At 39.5% G+C, this 18,219-nt stretch overlaps 1 protein-coding gene across 1 annotated transcript in view; it reads right to left on the bottom strand.

Moving 5' to 3' along the window:
- The window catches only part of DLGAP2 (DLG associated protein 2), a 1,650,454-nt gene that overhangs the window by 75,677 nt on the left and 1,556,558 nt on the right, over nucleotides 1–18,219 (bottom strand). The window contains exon 10 of the mRNA XM_044073515.1: nucleotides 8,828–8,980. Within this exon, the coding sequence (XP_043929450.1) occupies nucleotides 8,828–8,980 (153 nt within the window). The remainder of the gene's footprint in view (nucleotides 1–8,827; nucleotides 8,981–18,219) is intronic.

Below are 18,219 nucleotides of genomic sequence, written 5' to 3'. Positions count from 1 at the left end.
CAATTGTGGTATTCCATTCCATTAGGGACCTAACCATTGTGGTATTCCATTCCATTAGGGACCTAACCATTGTGGTATTTCATGCCGTTCGGGACCTAATCATTGTGGTATTCCATGCCATTAGGGACCTAACCATTATGGTATTCCATGCCATTAGGGACCTAACCATTGTGGTATTTCATGCCGTTAGGGACCTAACCATTATGATATTCCATGCTATTAGGGACCTAACCATTATGGTAATCCATACCATTAAAGACCTAACCATTGTGGTATTCCATGCCGTTAGGGACCTAACCATTGTGGTATTCCATGTCATTAGGGATCTAACCATTGTGGTATTCCATGCCATTAGGGACCTAACCATTGTGGCATTCCATGCTGTTAGGGACCTAACCATTGTGGTATTCCATGCCATTAGGGACCTAACCACTATGATATTCCATGCCGTTAGGGACATAACCATTGTTGTATTCCATGCCATTAGGGACCTAACCATTATTATATTCCATGCCATTAGGGATCTAACCATCGTGGTATTCCATACCATTAGGGACCTAACCATTGTGGTATTCCATGCCATTACGGACATAACCATTGTGGCATTACATGCCATTAGGAACCTAACCATTGTGGTATTCCATGCTGTTAGGGACCTAACCATTGTGGTATTCCATGCCATTAGGGACCAAACTATTATGATATTCCATGCCGTTAGGGACCTAACCATTGTGGTATTCCATGCCGTTAGGGACCTAACCATTATGATATTCCATGCCATTAGGGACCTAACCATTGTGGTATTGCATGCCATTGGGGACCTAACCATTGCGGTATTCAATGCCGTTAGGGACCTAACCATTGTGGTATTCCATGCCGTTAGGCACCTAACCATTGTGGTATTCCATGCCGTTAGGGACCTAATCATTATGATATTCCATGCCGTTAGGGACCTAATCATTGTGGTATTCCATGCCATTAGGGGCATAACCATTGTGGTATTCCATGCCATTAGGGATATAACCATTGTGGTATTCCATGCCATTAGGGACCTAACCATTGTGGTATCTAATGCCATTAGGGACCTAACCATTGTGGTATTCCATGCTATTAGGGACCTAACCATTGTGGTATTCCATGCCATTAGGGATATAACCATTGTGGTATTCCATGCTGTTAGGGACATAACCATTGTGGTATCCCATGCCATTAGGGATATAGCCATTGTGGTATTCCATGCCATTAGGGACCTAACCACTGTGGTATTCTATGCTATTAGGGACCTAACCATTGTGGTATTCCATGCTGTTAGGGACCTAACCATTGTGGTATTCCATGCTGTTAGGGACCTAACCGTTGTGGTATTCATGCCGTTAGGGACCTAACCACTGTGGTATTCCATGCTGTTAGGGACCTAACCATTGTGGTATTCCATGCCGTTAGGGACCTAACCATTGTGGTATTCCATGCCATTAGGGACCTAACCATTGTGGTATTCCATGCCATTAGGGACCTAACCATTGTGGTATTCCATGACATTAGGGACCTAACCGTTGTGGTATTCATGCCGTTAGGGACCTAACCACTGTGGTATTCCATGCCGTTAGGAACCTAACCATTGTGGTATTCCATGCCGTTAGGGACCTAACCACTGTGGTATTCCAGGCCATTAGGGACCTAACCATTGTTGTATTCCATGCCATTAGGGACCTAACCATTGTGGTATTCCATGCCATTAGAGATCTAACCATTGTGGTATTTCATGTCATTAGGGACCTAACCATTATGATATTCCATGCCATTAGGGACCTAATCATTGTGGTATTCCATGCCATTAGGGAAATAACCATTGTGGTATTCCATGTCATTAGGGACCTAAGCATTTTGGTATTCCATGCCATTAGGGACCTAACCATTGTGGCATTCCATGCCGTTAGGGACCTAACCATTATGGTATTCCATGCCATTAGGGACCTAACCATTATGATATTCCATGCCGTTAGGGACCTAACCATTGTGATATTTCATGCCATTAGGGACCCAACCATTATAATATTCCATGCCATTAGGGACCTAACCATTGTGGTATTCCATGCCATTAGGGACCTAATCATTGTGGTATTCCATGCCATTAGGGACATAACCATTGTGGTATTCCATGCCATTATGGACCTAACCATTGTGGTATTCCATGCCATTAGGGACCTAACCATTGTGGTATTCCATGTCGTTAGGGACCTAACCATTATGATATTCCATGCCGTTTTGGACCTAACCATTGTGGTATTCCATGTCGTTAGGGACCTAACCATTATGATATTCCATGCCATTAGGGACCTAACCATTGTGGTATTCCATGCCATTAGGGACCTAACCTTTGTGGTATTATATGCCATTAGGGACCTAACCATTCTGGTATTCCATGCCATTAGGGACCTAACCATTGTGGTATTTCATGCCGTTAGGGACCTAACCATTCTGGTATTCCATGCCATTAGGGACCTAACCATTGTGGTATTCCATGCCATTAGGGACCTAACCATTATGATATTCCATGCCATTAGGGACCTAATCATTGTGGTATTCCATGCCATTAGGGACATAACCATTGTGGTATTCCATGCCATTAGGGATATAACCATTGTGGTATTCCATGCCATTAAGGACATAACCATTGTGGTATTCCATGCCATTAGGGATATAACCATTGTGGTATTCCATGCCATTAGGGACCTAACCATTGTGGTATTCTATGCTATTAGGGACCTAACCATTGTGGTATTCTATGCCATTAGGGATATAACCATTGTGGTATTCCATGCCATTAGGGACATAACCATTTTGGTATTCCATGCCATTAAGGACCTAACCATTGTGGTATTCCATGCTGTTAGGGACCTACCCATTGTGGTATTTCATGCCATTAGGGACCTAACCATTGTGGTATTCCATGCTGTTAGTGACCTAACCATTGTGGTATTCCATGCCATTAGTAACCTAACCATTGTGGTATTCCATGCCATTAGAGACCTAACCTTTGTGGTATTCCATGCCGTTAGGGACCTAACCATTGTGGTATTCCATGCTATTAGGGACCTAACCATTGTGGTATTCCATGTCTCTAATGTCATGGAATACCATTGTGGTATTCCATGCCATTAGGGACCTAACCATTATGATATTCCATGCCATTAGGGACCTAACCAGTGTGGTATTCCATGCCATTAGGGACCTAACCATTGTGGTATTTCATGCCGTTAGGGACCTAACCATTTTGGTATTCCATGCCGTTAGGGACGTAACCATTGTGGTATTCCATGCCGTTAAGGACCTAACCATTGTGGTATTCCATACTATTAGAGACCTAACTATTGTGGTATTCCATGTCCCTAATGGCATGGAATACCATTGTGGTATGCCATGCCATTAGGGACATAACCATTGTGGTATTCCATGCCATTAGGGACATAACCATTGTGGTATTCCATGCCATTAGGGACCTAACCATTGTGGTATTCCATGCCGTTAGGGACCTAACCATTGTGGTATTCCATGCTGTTAGGAACCTAAATATTGTGGTATTCCCTGCCATTAGGAACCTAACCATTATGATATTCCATGCCATTAGGGACTTAACCATTGTGGTATCCTATGCCATTAGGGACCTAACCATTATGATATACCATGCCGTTATGGACCTAACCATTGTGGTATTCCATGCCGTTAGGGACCTAACCATTGTGGTATTCCATGCCATTGGGGACCTAACCATTGTGTTATTCCATGCCATTGGGGACCTAACCATTGTGGTATTCCATGCCATCAGGGACCTAACCATTGTGGTATTCCATGCCATTAAGACCCTAACTGTTGTGGTATTCCATGCCATTAGGGACCTAACCATTGTGGTATTCCATGCCGTTAGGGACCTAGCCATTGTGGTATTCCATGCCGTTAGGGACCTAACCATTGTGGTATTCCATGCCATTAGGGACCTAACCATTTTGGTATTCCATGCCATTAGGCACCTAACTATTGTGGTATTCCATGCCATTAGGGACCTAACCATTGTGGTATTCCATGCTATTAGGTACCTAACCATTGTGGTATTCCATGTCCCTAATGGCATGGAATACCATTGTGGTATTCCATGTCATTAGCGACCTAACCATTGTGGTATTCCATGTCCCTAATGGCATGGAATACCATTGTGGTATTCCATGCCATTAGGGACATAACCACTGTGGTATTCCATGCCATTAGGGACCTAACCATTGTGGTATTCCATGCCATTAGGGACATGACCATTGATCTCCTGCATCACTGCAAGACTAACAGCTCCCACAATAACAGAACTGTGGACTTAAATCCTCACCAGCAAATAAACAAACCTTGTTGGAGAGACATATTTAATACACAACATTTACTCCCATCTCTGGAATAAATTACACTTGCATGCCAAACAGAGTGACACCCTTGCAACCTTTACATCCAACCTTACTGACTGGATGAGTGACAACAAATTCATCTCTGGGCAAATCTACTTTGCCCTTCTAGACATGGGGTTTACAACCTGGTAATTGGTGGTCACTGTTACAGTGCAAATGGTCTCTCAACTTTTGTGCCTTTCAATTCCTGTGATCCTATTTCAGTATTCCACACCTCAGTTCTTTAATGGCTTTTCTTCCCTCCCAACAATCCACCTTTGAGTATACCCTTAACTCCTTTGTGTGGTGCCTTCTAATTAGAATTTATGTTGACGATCCTGTCCCACTGCCTATGTTTGCTCATCTGAACTATAAACAGCTTTCTGCTTTACTCTTTCACTTAAACCACACTGCTTAGAACGTCTAGTCCTGTCACTTGAAATTATGTTTTATTGGTGATGACTGGAAAAGACATACCCTTGATTAGGGTATGTCTGTCATCTTGTATTATAATGCAAATTATTCTTCTCCAAAAGACAGTTTTGCTGCTTTCTGTTGTTAGTCTGAAGTATAAGCAAAAGTCTTTTAACAGTTTTGCCACCTCTCTTAACTGTGTTAGACCAGACATAACTAGAGGTTTGGGGCTAATGATGTAAAGTTAGAGATCATCCTTAACTTCTGGTTCTTTCTACTTTGTTGTAGTGCATGTTCTTTGAACCGTCTCATTAATAATTCTATATCTTATCTGTAATACCCCTAGTAATTCTATTCTTTGTGCTGTGTTACTATTTTGATTTTCAGATAATTTATCTAGTTAATATTGTAGCTGTACTATTCAGTTATGTGGGAACATTTTTACCACTATTATCATCATTCAAGAGTTTGGTAGTAAAGATATCAGCTTCTCTAATGGAAATTAAACTGAATATGTTTTTATTCCTGCATCATTAAGCAAGAAAAGATATAGGCATATTGCAGCCATCACCATCATGCTGTCAGCATGTCTAAAAGTGATTAGTATTTCATTAACACATACATTGGAAGTCATATAAATTGTAAAAGAAATGCTTAAAATGTTTCTTTTTTTTCCCCTCATTTTAAAATTTTAGTGCTGGAGGTTAAGACTCGCGGTGGTGGTGCTGCGGTAGCATTGTCGCCTCAGAGTAAGACACCGTCCGGTTTGAGTCTCAGCTAGAGCGTCTTCTGTGTGGAGACATGCGTGAATGGGCGTACCTTTGTTGAAGGATGTGTATCAGGCCTGGCAAGCCGGTATGTAAAAATCAACTGCCAATCATTAGCGGACCGGAGTTCCGCAGTGGCGACCCCTAACCGGGAAAAAGCCAAAAGACACAAACAAAGTGCTGGAGGTTAAGGCTAATAGTTGCTAATATGCTTCATTCTCTAGTTCTGGATTTGTTTTCCTTAGTTGATACTGTACAGTTCTGAGCGGCTTACTTAAACAGACAGCATTCCAAAGTAACCCCTGATAATAGGCCTGAGGCAGCAGAAGGGCAGGTGACAGTAAATGTCAGTTTTGAGAGTTCACCATCAAATTTGAGTATGTTTGTACATGTGGAATCCTTAAATTCAGATATGTTGATGTCAGAAGTATCTGAAACATGACAAGTTAGTGAACAGATTTAACCAGGGACAGGAATACGACAAGAGTTATGCATGTGGGGCTATGCTGGTTCAGACCAGGTCGAGAATGTTTTGCCCTGACATTGAGGAGCAGGTTCAGCAATTTATAGGATAGTTGAAATCATCCATCATACAGGAATTTTCCATTATGAGTAATTCATTGCGTACATTAAAGAAGATTTTATCATCTTGGAGAGTGACCTATTAAAGGCTATAAACTGATCTTTTGTTTCGTTCGGGTAGGTTAGAGCTCTGAGACTTCAGATTGTGTGTATTTGGGAATTTGCCCAGAGGTGATGACATGGATATGACACTACAGCTGTCCTCAAGCCTGAATATGGTATGGTATGTGCAAAACCTGAGTATGGAGGGACTGATATCTCTACAGTGAAAGCAAGTTTCAGTTATAACACCTATATGGATGTGTTCAAGTTACAGGAGAGAATAAACGTTTGCTCTTTGAGAAATGCCTGACCCCTTTTACCTCACCATCAGGATTATTAACTTTAAAATAAAATAATGATTTAGCCTTTGAGAGTAGAACATGGCATGACACAAAAATCCTACAGCTAAATGTATTTGTTTATTCATTTATGTCTTACACTTAGCAGGAATGTCCTCCGGGGAAACTTATTTTCAGTGGAGTCCTGGGGAGATGAGCTCCAGACAGTACCAGACATACACAATTATTGGCAAGATAAAGTAACAAATACAGCTATTTATACCAATGGCTGCACGAGTAATTACAATCACATTATATTGTATCAAATTAAATTAAACACAATATCACTGGCTGCAGATAAGACAATGCAGTAATTATATTTATCATATAAATTCTGCATTATATGTCATACCACAGTAATCACAAGAGATTATAGGTTAGCTCTCTTAATGCTGAAATGTTCTTACTTGGCAGCAAAGGCCACACAATCAAAAGCAGTTCATGGTGACACAGTAGGTAACATAGTAAGCCTTAATGTTAACATACCAGGCAATATGCAGTGAAACAGGGTAGGCTTTTGATGAAACAGTTACTTTGTTACAAAAGTGGCATTTAGGAGTAAAGGTTAAAGGATGATAAGACAATTTTAGTATGTAAAAGAAGTGATTTTAGGGAAGTCTAAAGTTAAAGTAATAACATGTTTTAAAATAAGTTAAGTATGCCAGACACTGGAAACTCACAGACTATATATTCTGACCTTCTTCACTGAGCAGCAGCTTTATAATTGAATGATAACTAAAGGTTGGCTAGTATTACATATCCATGCTTTGCTCTCTTCCATGTCGTCCTAATCCTAAGGAAGTTATACTTGTTCACAGCCTTTTGCAGACAGATGATGGAATGGAGAAAACATTTCTGGTTTATTCATTCTAGTTGCACCATCAAGGGGCTTTTTGTGGCTAGTGAACTACTATGCTGAGAATTAAATAAAGGGATTTTATTTTTGGTTATAAAAACAAAAACACTATTACTATATCAGACCCAAGAAGAGCAAATGATCATGTGTTTCAATATTACCCAAGTTCTTAACTTTTAATTAAGAGCTTAACCAAGTTAACAGATATATTGATAGGAAACATGCTGAATGGTATAATACACACATGTAAAACAGGGATTATTAGAAATCTTGATGCAAGTTTTAGAAACCCTATGATAAGTGTCCTATTGTCTGTAGCAACTTCTACCACATGTGCAATAAACGTATCAGTTTTCACTCTACAGGTGTGGAATGTTATCAAGGAAACCTATAGCAGTATTTACTGGCCTGTAACCTAAGCAGAATTTCACTCAATTAAGAATGAACTTGCTAGATATTCTAGTCAAGAAAGGCATTCCTAACTAAATCTTGTTTCCAAGGCTGAGCTGTTAATGCTGTGCAGCTGTGGCTTTTCTACTATACAGCTGAGAATTGTGGAATTTAGTATGGTCCACTAAGTCAGAAACACTATGCCATTAGCCACTGAGACATACTGCCTCATGATAAATGACCAAATTTTGTCATGGATGCATCCATAGATAATTCTTAAAACTAAAGTATTTCTTTACTAGTGTATGCTTTATAAATAATTATAAGACAACAGCAATATGTATTCACACTTCTGAAGTATTATTTGCTCCTGGTTCAACAAAGAAGTTAACTCAATCCAACTCCATGGCAAAGAAGGATGAAGCCCGAAGTACCCGAGTTCGATTAGTGGGTTGGCACTAGTGTAGCCAGATGGGGATGTTGAGGGTCTACCCTAATGCAATGCTGACACCTACTGGTGACAGTGTATGCCATGTAGTGTGTGTGGGCTGGAGACATGGGCATGTTCCTGCTCAGATGAGTGTTCACTGTACCGTTCATAGGGCATGTATGGGAGTGTGCACACCCACAAGGGAAAGCATAGCAAATCCTCATATATGTGTAAATGCACATCAGCTACCAGGAGTGGGGTTATAGCTACAGCTGCAAAACCCCTCATGGCTGCCTGGAAAAAAATTTCCAATGATTTGTCCTCCCTTATTGGGAGTGAGCGAACTGACTGATTGTGAGACAGTGATATGTGCAGGTAGCGGGCACAAAAAAAATTTAAAAAAATTTCTATTTATGTGCAGTTACAGATGGCTATATCACTGAGATATATAAAGGCATTCTTGAGTAGAAAATTAGGTCACTTCAACATATACCCAGCCACATGCCATTATGCAAACTAGAAAAGTGACAGTATCACAACCAGAGATGTACCATATAAACAATGAATGAAAATGTACTTACTTTTTTTTCAGGTGAGTCTAGGAGTTTCCATTCATTGGCCTTCAGTTGAAGCAGTTCATCAAACTTTAAGCTGACATCCTCAACAGAAAGCTGCAACATGTCCCAGAATCCTGCTAAATCTTGAGATGTCGGTCTTGGCATGGCACTGGGGTCCTATCATACAAAATAAAGAATAAAATATTTAGCGTCTAAATCCTGCCATCTCTGGCTCAAAAAGCACACCTACAAATATTTGAATAATCTGCTGAATAATCAGTTGATAGTTTTAGTGCACAGGTTTTTTGTAAACACGCTGACAGTGCATATACAACTTCATCACAAAGATTTACAGTCATTTTACTGTAACAGTCTTGCACAAATTATCCACAAGATGGCAGCCTAATCCTTTTTTCTTCTGGACTTTGTGCAGAGGCACTAAAAAATTAAAAATCAGCAGTATAGTGTGAGTCTTAGAAATTTCAGTGTTCACTTAAGAAGTTCAGTCAGCCTTGCTCTGTGTTTGAGGCACTACATTGATTGGGTTGTTAGGAAAGGAGGTAAAGCTCACATTAACCGATTAGTCTTTTATCTTAAGAAAAGTGGCACATTAACACGTCTGATGAAAAAGCATATCTTAGATAAATTCTTACTGATGAAAACTCAGATACTAGAACATAGATGTGATGCAATACATTTTATAGGAACAACATAGGTTTTGCAATTACTCAAGCTTTCAAGCTGGCATGAGGCAAAACCTATGTTGGGCCATTAAAATGTATTTTAGGTTCATAGGTTAGTACTAAGCTAACTGCCCTTTCGAGTCATTTTAAGCTTAGCCAATTATCCCTTGTGAGACTCAAACACTGCACCTTGTGTTTGTAAGGCAAACACCTTAACCATTAGGCCACCCCCCCAACAAATTGCACTCAAGCTTTGGATGGAAGTCAGGATCAGGCCTTGTACTTGGGAGACGAAGACCTTAACCATTATGCCAACAGTGTTCCAGCATTTTTGGCTTGCTGTTGGTGGGCCAACACAGCATTTCTTTAATTTTTTTTCTTCCATTAAAGCTGAAGATTAGCTTAATACATTACAGTCCTATTTTTCATCACAAACCGACACAGACAAAAATCTTAAAGAGGTGTTGGTCTGCTGGTTTGGCCTTAATATTCTTCTAAAAATACAGAATGCATTACCATTAAGTCCACAGCACACTGTTGGCATAATGGTTAAGGTCTTCTTCTCCCAAGTACAAGGCCTGATCCTGACTTCCATCCAAAGCTTGAGTGCAATTTGTACCTATGCTGCTGTGGGGCTATCTCACCTCTTCAAAACTTTCTGGGTGTTTCTACCTCATACTCACTCAAAACTGAATGGCAATGGGAATAATGGAGAAGCCATTCTAGATTTCTATTTGGCAAATGGCTTGATGGTGGCCAACATTTGGTTTACCAAGACAAACAGTCACAGGATCACACAGAAGAGTCAACAACACTTAGCTCAGGTAGTCTTACTAGTGAGGAAAGGAAATAACTCTAGAATAGAATTGGAATTTGCAAACTCATCCCCGGTGAAACAGTCCCACTATCAGTTGGAAGCAGTGGTCAGAGAATGCATTAAGGTCAACAGAGACTAAGATGAGGAACTGGCAGTTGACTAGAGTGAAAGCACAAGAGTTCAAGGAAATACTCAGGGGATCTAGCACTTCAGGAAGGAAGAGGAAATAGGTGGAGTCAAAGAAGAATGACAGCATCTGAAAACATGTCTGAAGATTATAGAAATGCTATGCAACCATGGAACCAGAATGTGCATAAAGAAAGATGGTGCTGGAATACAGAAGTCCAGGAAGTTATCAAAAGAAAGAAGGGGTGCAGGAATTAGGAAAAAAGTGGGAGACAGAAAGGACAGACTAGGCTAACAAGCAATACTGAAAAATAACCACAAAAAGAAGAGGACAGTGATTACCTTCTTGGATGTTTAATAAAAAAACAGACGTCCAAATCAGACACAGTCTCTACACCAAATGAAACAGGTTATCAAAATGACCTTTGCATAACACCATAAAACTTTTTTTGCCAAAATTGTCTGAACAAACAGCCAGTACCTGTAAACCCAAGGCGCTAGAGGAGTTATATTGTTGTGTCGCTGTTTCCAGTATATACTATACAACTTTTGCTGCCAAGCTGTGTTTGTTCAGACACTTTTGACAAAAAAGTTTTATGGTGTTATGCAAAGGTCATTTTGATAACCTGGGAAGGTTATTTTATGGTGTATTTCAGTTCTTTTAAAGTTTCATTTGGTGCAGAGACTGTGTCTGATTCAGACGTTTGCTTTTTATTAAACATCCAAGAAGGTAATCCTTGGCCTCTTCTTTTTGTGGTTTTTTACTTGTGAACTGGTGGTTAAGTAAGAAGAAGAAACACTGGTTGGCTGGCAAAGAGGCTAGGAGAGCAGTTGTTATACCAAAGAGCAAGGCATCAGAGGGACTGTACAGGCTTCTGGAAAATGACTCAGCAGATCGCATAAAGAAACTAGGTGCAAGCCAAAGGCAGAAAGATAAAGAAGATAGTTAGACACCCTTAGTAAGGCATTCAAGCCGTAACTTAATCACCAGCCCACAGGACACCAAAGGCAGATGGAAGGAGTACTTCCAAGAGCTTCTGAATGAAGAAAAACCACACAGAAGCTGTAGTACCCAATACATAGCCTATGATGAAAGAGGAAGCAAGGACCATTCCAGAAGAAGTAAGAACAGCACTAAGGAAAGTTAAGTCAGGGAAGGCATCAGGCTCAGATGTGTTCATGACAAATATGATCGAGATATTGAGTACATTTGTGAGAAATGGCAGCTGAAAATAATCATAACAGCATATATAGATAGAAAGATATATCTCAGTTTCTTGGAGAATAAGCATTCTTGTCCCAGTGCACAAGAACAAACAGGGCATTCACAAGTATGAGCAGTACAGAGGTATCCAACTCCTTTCACAATGCATGAAAGTATTAGAGGGGGTGATTGATGAATATGTAGAGCAACAAAAAGCAAGATAGGACAGGAGCAGTTTGGATTCAGATCAGGATGCAGCATGATCGACCCAATGTTTGCAGTGAGACAGACAGTAGAGAAGAAACTAGACTTGAGGAAAAAGGGTACTTACGTATTATCGCAACTACATTTTCGCGGTTGCAAAACTCTCATACTTCAAGTGAAATGAGGGCATGAAAACAGATTTTTAGGTTTCCCTCATTGTGGTACACATCTGAGCATACATGTTCACTTGCAGGAATTTCCAAAAGTCCAATGAAATTCACATACTACAACTGAAACGGGGGCATGAAAAAAGATTTTTATGTTTCCGTAATCGTGAAACACTTCTGAGCATGCATGTTCACTGCAGAAATTTCCCAAACTCCAAGCAAATAGTTAATACAGCCTGTAACATCTTAGCAGTAGTGAATGCTTTTGCACTTTAACATTTTTACTATTTGCACTTCCAAACAGAATAATTGTGTTATTTCTTCTCCAAACTGGCCAGCGATAATGCCCAAGTACCATTATTTGTAATGATAGACTGCACTGTTTTTAATGCAAATCCCTACATGTGTAATGTACGATGTGATCATTTTTAAGTGAGAGAATACAACTTTAGAATAGCATGCATTTCTTGATCCACTTCAGAGGCATCACCATTTTAATTTAATAAATAGATGTGTAAAAAGGGCTACAGTTTGTAGAACCTGGAGCAATCTGTAATTACACATTCCATTTGCCATGACAAATCAAGAGTGCGTCTGTAATGCATGCTAAACAGGAAGATGATTTTTTTTACATTGTTTGTCTTCCTGAAGCTAATCCAAACTTTGTCTTCAGCAAGGGTGAGTTTGAATGACTCCTTACAGTGTTTAACACCCTCATTTCACTGGAAGTATGTGAATTTCATAACCGCAAAAATGTGGTTGCGATAATACGTAAGTACCAAAAGGAAAAAGTCCAACTGGGTACTCCTACACTTGGAGAAAACACTTGACAAAGTAAAAACAAAGGTGATTTGGGCAGTACATTGATGGTTTAGTGTCATGAAAAGATTGGTAGAATTAGTGCAACCTATGTACAAGGACCCAATGACACAAGTATGAACAGTGTTCAGATGCCAAGAGGTGGTTTCCTGTGGGAGTGTGGAGTTCATCAGTGTTCAGCTTTGAGCCCACTGCTGTTCATACTGATGAGGGACTACATTAGTAAATAAGTTGGAGGGGACAGATAAATAAACACGTTGTACTCAGATTATGTGACATTATAAGGAGACTCAGAATTCAGCAAATGATGGGCTAATGGAATGCAAAACTGAAGATACATGGGATGGAGCTGAATACAAACAAGACAGTTGTCATGGCAGCAAACAAGAAATCAGAAGAATCTCAAAACTAAAATAGAAAGGAAAATCATGAAACACGTTAGCAGCTTCAAGTATATGGGAGGGGTGGGTGAGAATGGATGTCTGAAGGAGGAAGTCAAAGCTAGGAAACCGGCACAGAGTCTCAGGAGAAATGTGTGACATAAGCGAAAATAAGGTTCATAAGTTAGTACTAAGATAACTGCCCTTGCGAGCCATTTTAAACCTAGCCAATTATCCCTTGTGAGACTCAAACCCTGCACCTTGTGTTTGTAAGGCAAACACCTTAACCATTAGGCTACCCTCCCAACCCTGCTCACATAAATATATTAATATTGATTCCAGGCAACTCACCCAACTTTTACCTCCCCATGTATTGGCTGTGTACTGCTCGCATCAGGCAGAGTCAGCCCTGAAATAACACTGTGGCAACGACTGCATTTACAAAGTAAGTCTTGAACCTGGAGTATATTGTTTAATAATATTATGGTATATCCTTGTATTTCATCACTTGGTACAGTAAGCAGGTAAAAGGTGGGAGATTTGTACAGATATTGCCTTAACCTATCCCAGCAGAGAATTACTTGACATATATGTGTCCATTCATAAGTAGTAGGCCTCAGGCAGCAAAGATTCACACAGTTATACCTCTCAAAATTACTGATGATAACTGCATACCCTCAGTTTAGCATCATACATTTGTAGTGGAACATCATTAAAGAAAGACATTAGAAAGTAATGATACACATTGCAGCTTCTGACTTTACAACCCTCAAACAATCAAACAACAGGCAGGATGCAAAATAAGGAGACTAACAAGCAACATATCATTGTGTGTGCCATACCATTAACTTACCTTTGCTCTCTCCAAAAGAACAGTCCTTTCTTGTTTGTGCCATAACAGTAACTCACCTTTGCTCACCCCAAAAGAACAGTCTATGCTTGTTTGCACCATAACAGTAACTTAGCTTTGTTCCCCCCTCAAAAGAACAGTGTACCTTTGCATGTGCCATAACAGTAACCTACCTTTGCCCTCCCCAAAAGAGCATACTATGATATTTTGTGCCATCCAACCTGCACTTCAGTTGTTAGCAACTGCATATCATAATATTCCCAATTAATATCCCCACACATTTTAAGGCCAGTGATATAGAAAGGTTAACTCACTGCATGTATCAGAATACTGGTCAGATAACTGATAAATGACCAAGAAACACAGAAAGGTAAGACTGAGCTGTATATTTGCAAGCCGTAATCAGCAGGTTGTGTGATCACTAAGTATACTACATCCAAATATAATAAATGTGCAAATAACAGTTTACAGTTTGATATCAATGTACATTCTATTGCTGTTGGTTGTGTGAAGAATGACTTTGGTTCTTTTCTGCAAAGCTGTTTGACAAAGAGGGATAAGGCACCCATCCTGTTTTCTGAAAGTACATTGAAGTGAGAGTTGAATCCAGACCTATATAGAAATATGTCATGTGTACTAACATTTTGTAATGTGTATGTCATAGATTGCTTTTCTTCATTTCAAGTATTTCTCCTTTTTTTTTTTTACTGGATAAATAGACCACCCAGAAAGTAGGCAGCCAAAAACAGAAACTGGATACATTCAGTCAATGCCTTTGCCTGCGGCAGCAGAAGTAAGTTTAGAGCTAGAGTATTTATGGTCCTGGGTTCTAGTACAGTGTGTGTAACCATTGTTTTACTGTTGTAACATTTCACTTTATACCATTGAACTGAAACATGAACAGCAGTTATTTCAACTGTCTGTACAAAACAGTAGTGCAACCAGTACTACTGTATGGTACTGAAACCTGGGCTGTGAAGGCAGTGTAGTTGAAGCTAGAAGTGATGGAGATGAAGTACCTGAGATGTGATAGGATTTACACTGTGTTGCAAAGGAATAATGACATTAGACTAAGCGCTAAAGTGGGTCCAATTGCAGAAAAGGTCAAAGAGAACAAATTATGGTGGTTCAGGAAAGAAGACATTTGGTAAAGAAGATTTTGTAGAGACAGTAAGAAGGCAAGAGGAAATGACGATGTCTGGCAAATAGATGGACAGACTGTGTGAGAGAAGACCTGTTACTTTTGAAGTAGGTGGCATTGAATCAAGAGAGGTGATAAGAGGCGATGCAATACCCCGACCGTGTGGATAAAATGGGGGAATGGGTTGATGAATGATGCTAATGAGGGGAGGAAAATACTACACTATAAGAAGTTGTGGAATAAAAATACTACACTAAAGTTGTGGAATAAAAATACTACACTAAAAGAAGTTGTGGAATAAAAATACTACACTAAAAGAAGTTGTGGAATAAAAATACTACACTAAAGTTGTGGAATAAAAATACTACACTAAAAGAAGTTGTGGAATAAAAATACTACACTAAAGTTGTGGAATAAAAATACTACACTAAAAGAAGTTGTGGAATAAAAATACTACACTAAAAGAAGTTGTGGAATAAAAATACTACACTAAAGTTGTGGAATAAAAATACTACACTAAAAGAAGTTGTGGAATAAAAATACTACACTAAAGTTGTGGAATAAAAATACTACACTAAAAGAAGTTGTGGAATAAAAATACTACACTAAAGTTGTGGAATAAAAATACTACACTAAAAGAAGGTGTGGAATAAAAATACTGCACTAAAAGAAGTTGTGGAATAAAAATACTACACTAAAGTTGTGGAATAAAAATACTACACTAAAAGAAGTTGTGGAATAAAAATACTACACTAAAGTTGTGGAATAAAGGAAACTTCTGGCACATCAATATCTGGCATGCAATTTCAGCATGTAAATTAAAAAAAATTCAGTTTCTCAAACATAATGTTTGGCTGCCAGTAGAACTTATGGGATGTAAAAATGGCACAACAACTTTTTTCTGTCTTTACACTAATGTTAAGACCACTGATTTCTACCTTGTCATATAATAAACCTCATCTGCAATGAAACAAAATGTTATTATATTTTTCTGTCTCCTTTCAAGAGAATGAAGCTAAGAATGTTAACAACTGCTACTCTGCTTCAACATAATTCTCCTAGCACCTTCTCAGACAGCAAGCATTGTCACTCAAACAAAATAGCTTTAAGTAATGATTGCTATAGCAAAAAAAAAGAAAGTTAAACAGAAAGAAAAAGAAAGAAAGAAAAAATAGAAAGAAAGAAAAGATATTATGTTTTTTAGTCTAGGAATTAGCTATGTGGATATTTATTTTTACATCATACTCCATTTTATGCAGTCGGTGTGGTGTTTCCACATAATGTATCAGAGCCATAGCTGGGTCATTTGGCAAAGGTGTATACAAATGCCCTGTATAAACAAAAATGTGTAGACTCAGCTGTACCTGAATGGATCAAAACAAGGTACTCACAAAAAACAAACAACCCTGTTGGACATCAAGCATAAACAGGTTATACAACAAGAGGAAGAAACTAATGTCTAAGAACAATAGGGAACTGATTCACCAGAGGGAGGACACCCTCCACAGCTTATAAAGCAAAGTAGACATCTTGTAAAGTCCTCTAAAGCCAATTATAAAGCTAAACTATTATCCCTAGTTAAGGATAATCACAAGGCATTCTATAGCTATATCAGAAATTTAAAAGGGAAGGCCCAGCTTTGTGCCAAACTAGCAGGAGACAGTACCACTCATACTGGCCCTGAGGACATTGCCAACCTGCTAGCAGACAGATTTGGTGTAAAGTTCACCCCCTGTCCCCACCAGACATACCCCAAATTATACCTGTCACCAGTCCTCTACCTAGCATCTCCAAAGAGCAGGTCACAATCACACTGTCCATGGCCAAAAACACAGCCTCTATGGGACTGGATAACACCCCAGGATGCCTACTAAATGGTCTAAAACAGGTCCTAGCAGAACCACTTGGCACTCTCTTCAACCGCAGTCTAAATACTGGCTTTGTACAAGCAGCATTGTAAACAGCAACAGTAATTCCCTTGCACAAAGTGGGTCCATCAACCGACCCTGGGATCAATAGCCCCATAAGCCTAACCAGCCTTATCTGCCAGTCCATGGACAGAATCATCATGGACCTTATCAACAAAGACATAGGTGACCTTCAAACTCTTGAGCCAACCCAATTTGGCTTTGTTAAGGCTAGGTCATGCTTATTAAACCTGGTTGACTTCTTCGACAATGTCACCAAAATGCTGGGTGAAGGCATAACAGTACACATAGCCTATCTTGACTTAGCCAAGGCTTTTGGCACAACCCCCCACTCAGGCATCATTGAGAAACTCACCCAACTGGTACTTAACATATATGTCACTTGATGGGTAGCCAACTGGCTCACAGACAGAATGCATACAGTCAAAGTTGGGGATTCTACCTCTACCAGCAGACTAGTTACCAGTGGTGTACCACAGGGATCTGTGCTGGGTCCCCTACAGTTTAGAATCTATTTCTCAGAAGTCCAGGTGAAAATAGATGGCCTGTGGTTTACCAAGTTCACCGATGACTGTGAAATGGGTGCAGTCATGGAGTCCCCCAACGAAGATGACATAGTAAAAAAAGAGCTTATACAGAGAAATGATTAGCACAAGCTCCCAATTCACATAAAACAGAGCTCCTCAATGACCCTATTAACTTAGGGAATTGCATGGGAGACTGTAAATTTACCCTGAGGGGTGTCACCTATGTCTCTGTTGGATAAGGGCGGTCGATGCTGATCATAGACTCGCACTGCAAATATAGACCATACAACCTGGTCAATAAGGGAACAAGGCTATAACATGGCTAGACTTATAAACCCCCTAGTGGCAATAACCTAGTAACCTTCTATGAACCTATTTTCAATTCAAAAAGAAAAAAACATGTTTTTCTAAAGTTATAAACTGTAGTAAGGAAATAAGTTATATGAGCACTGTACTCAACCAGGAGTGCACTGACAACTTCTGACAGCAGAAGTAGATGTCAGTAACCTGTGCAGCTGATAAAATATATGGTAGCCATATGTATATGTTTTTGTGTATGTCTAAGCACAT

Source organism: Protopterus annectens, chromosome 1.part1 (assembly GCF_019279795.1).
Source record: "Protopterus annectens isolate FY-2018-M chromosome 1.part1, PAN1.0, whole genome shotgun sequence".
NCBI lineage: Eukaryota > Metazoa > Chordata > Ceratodontiformes > Protopteridae > Protopterus > Protopterus annectens.
The sequence above is the reverse complement of the archived record's forward strand: the minus strand, read 5'-3'. Positions and strand labels throughout refer to the sequence as shown.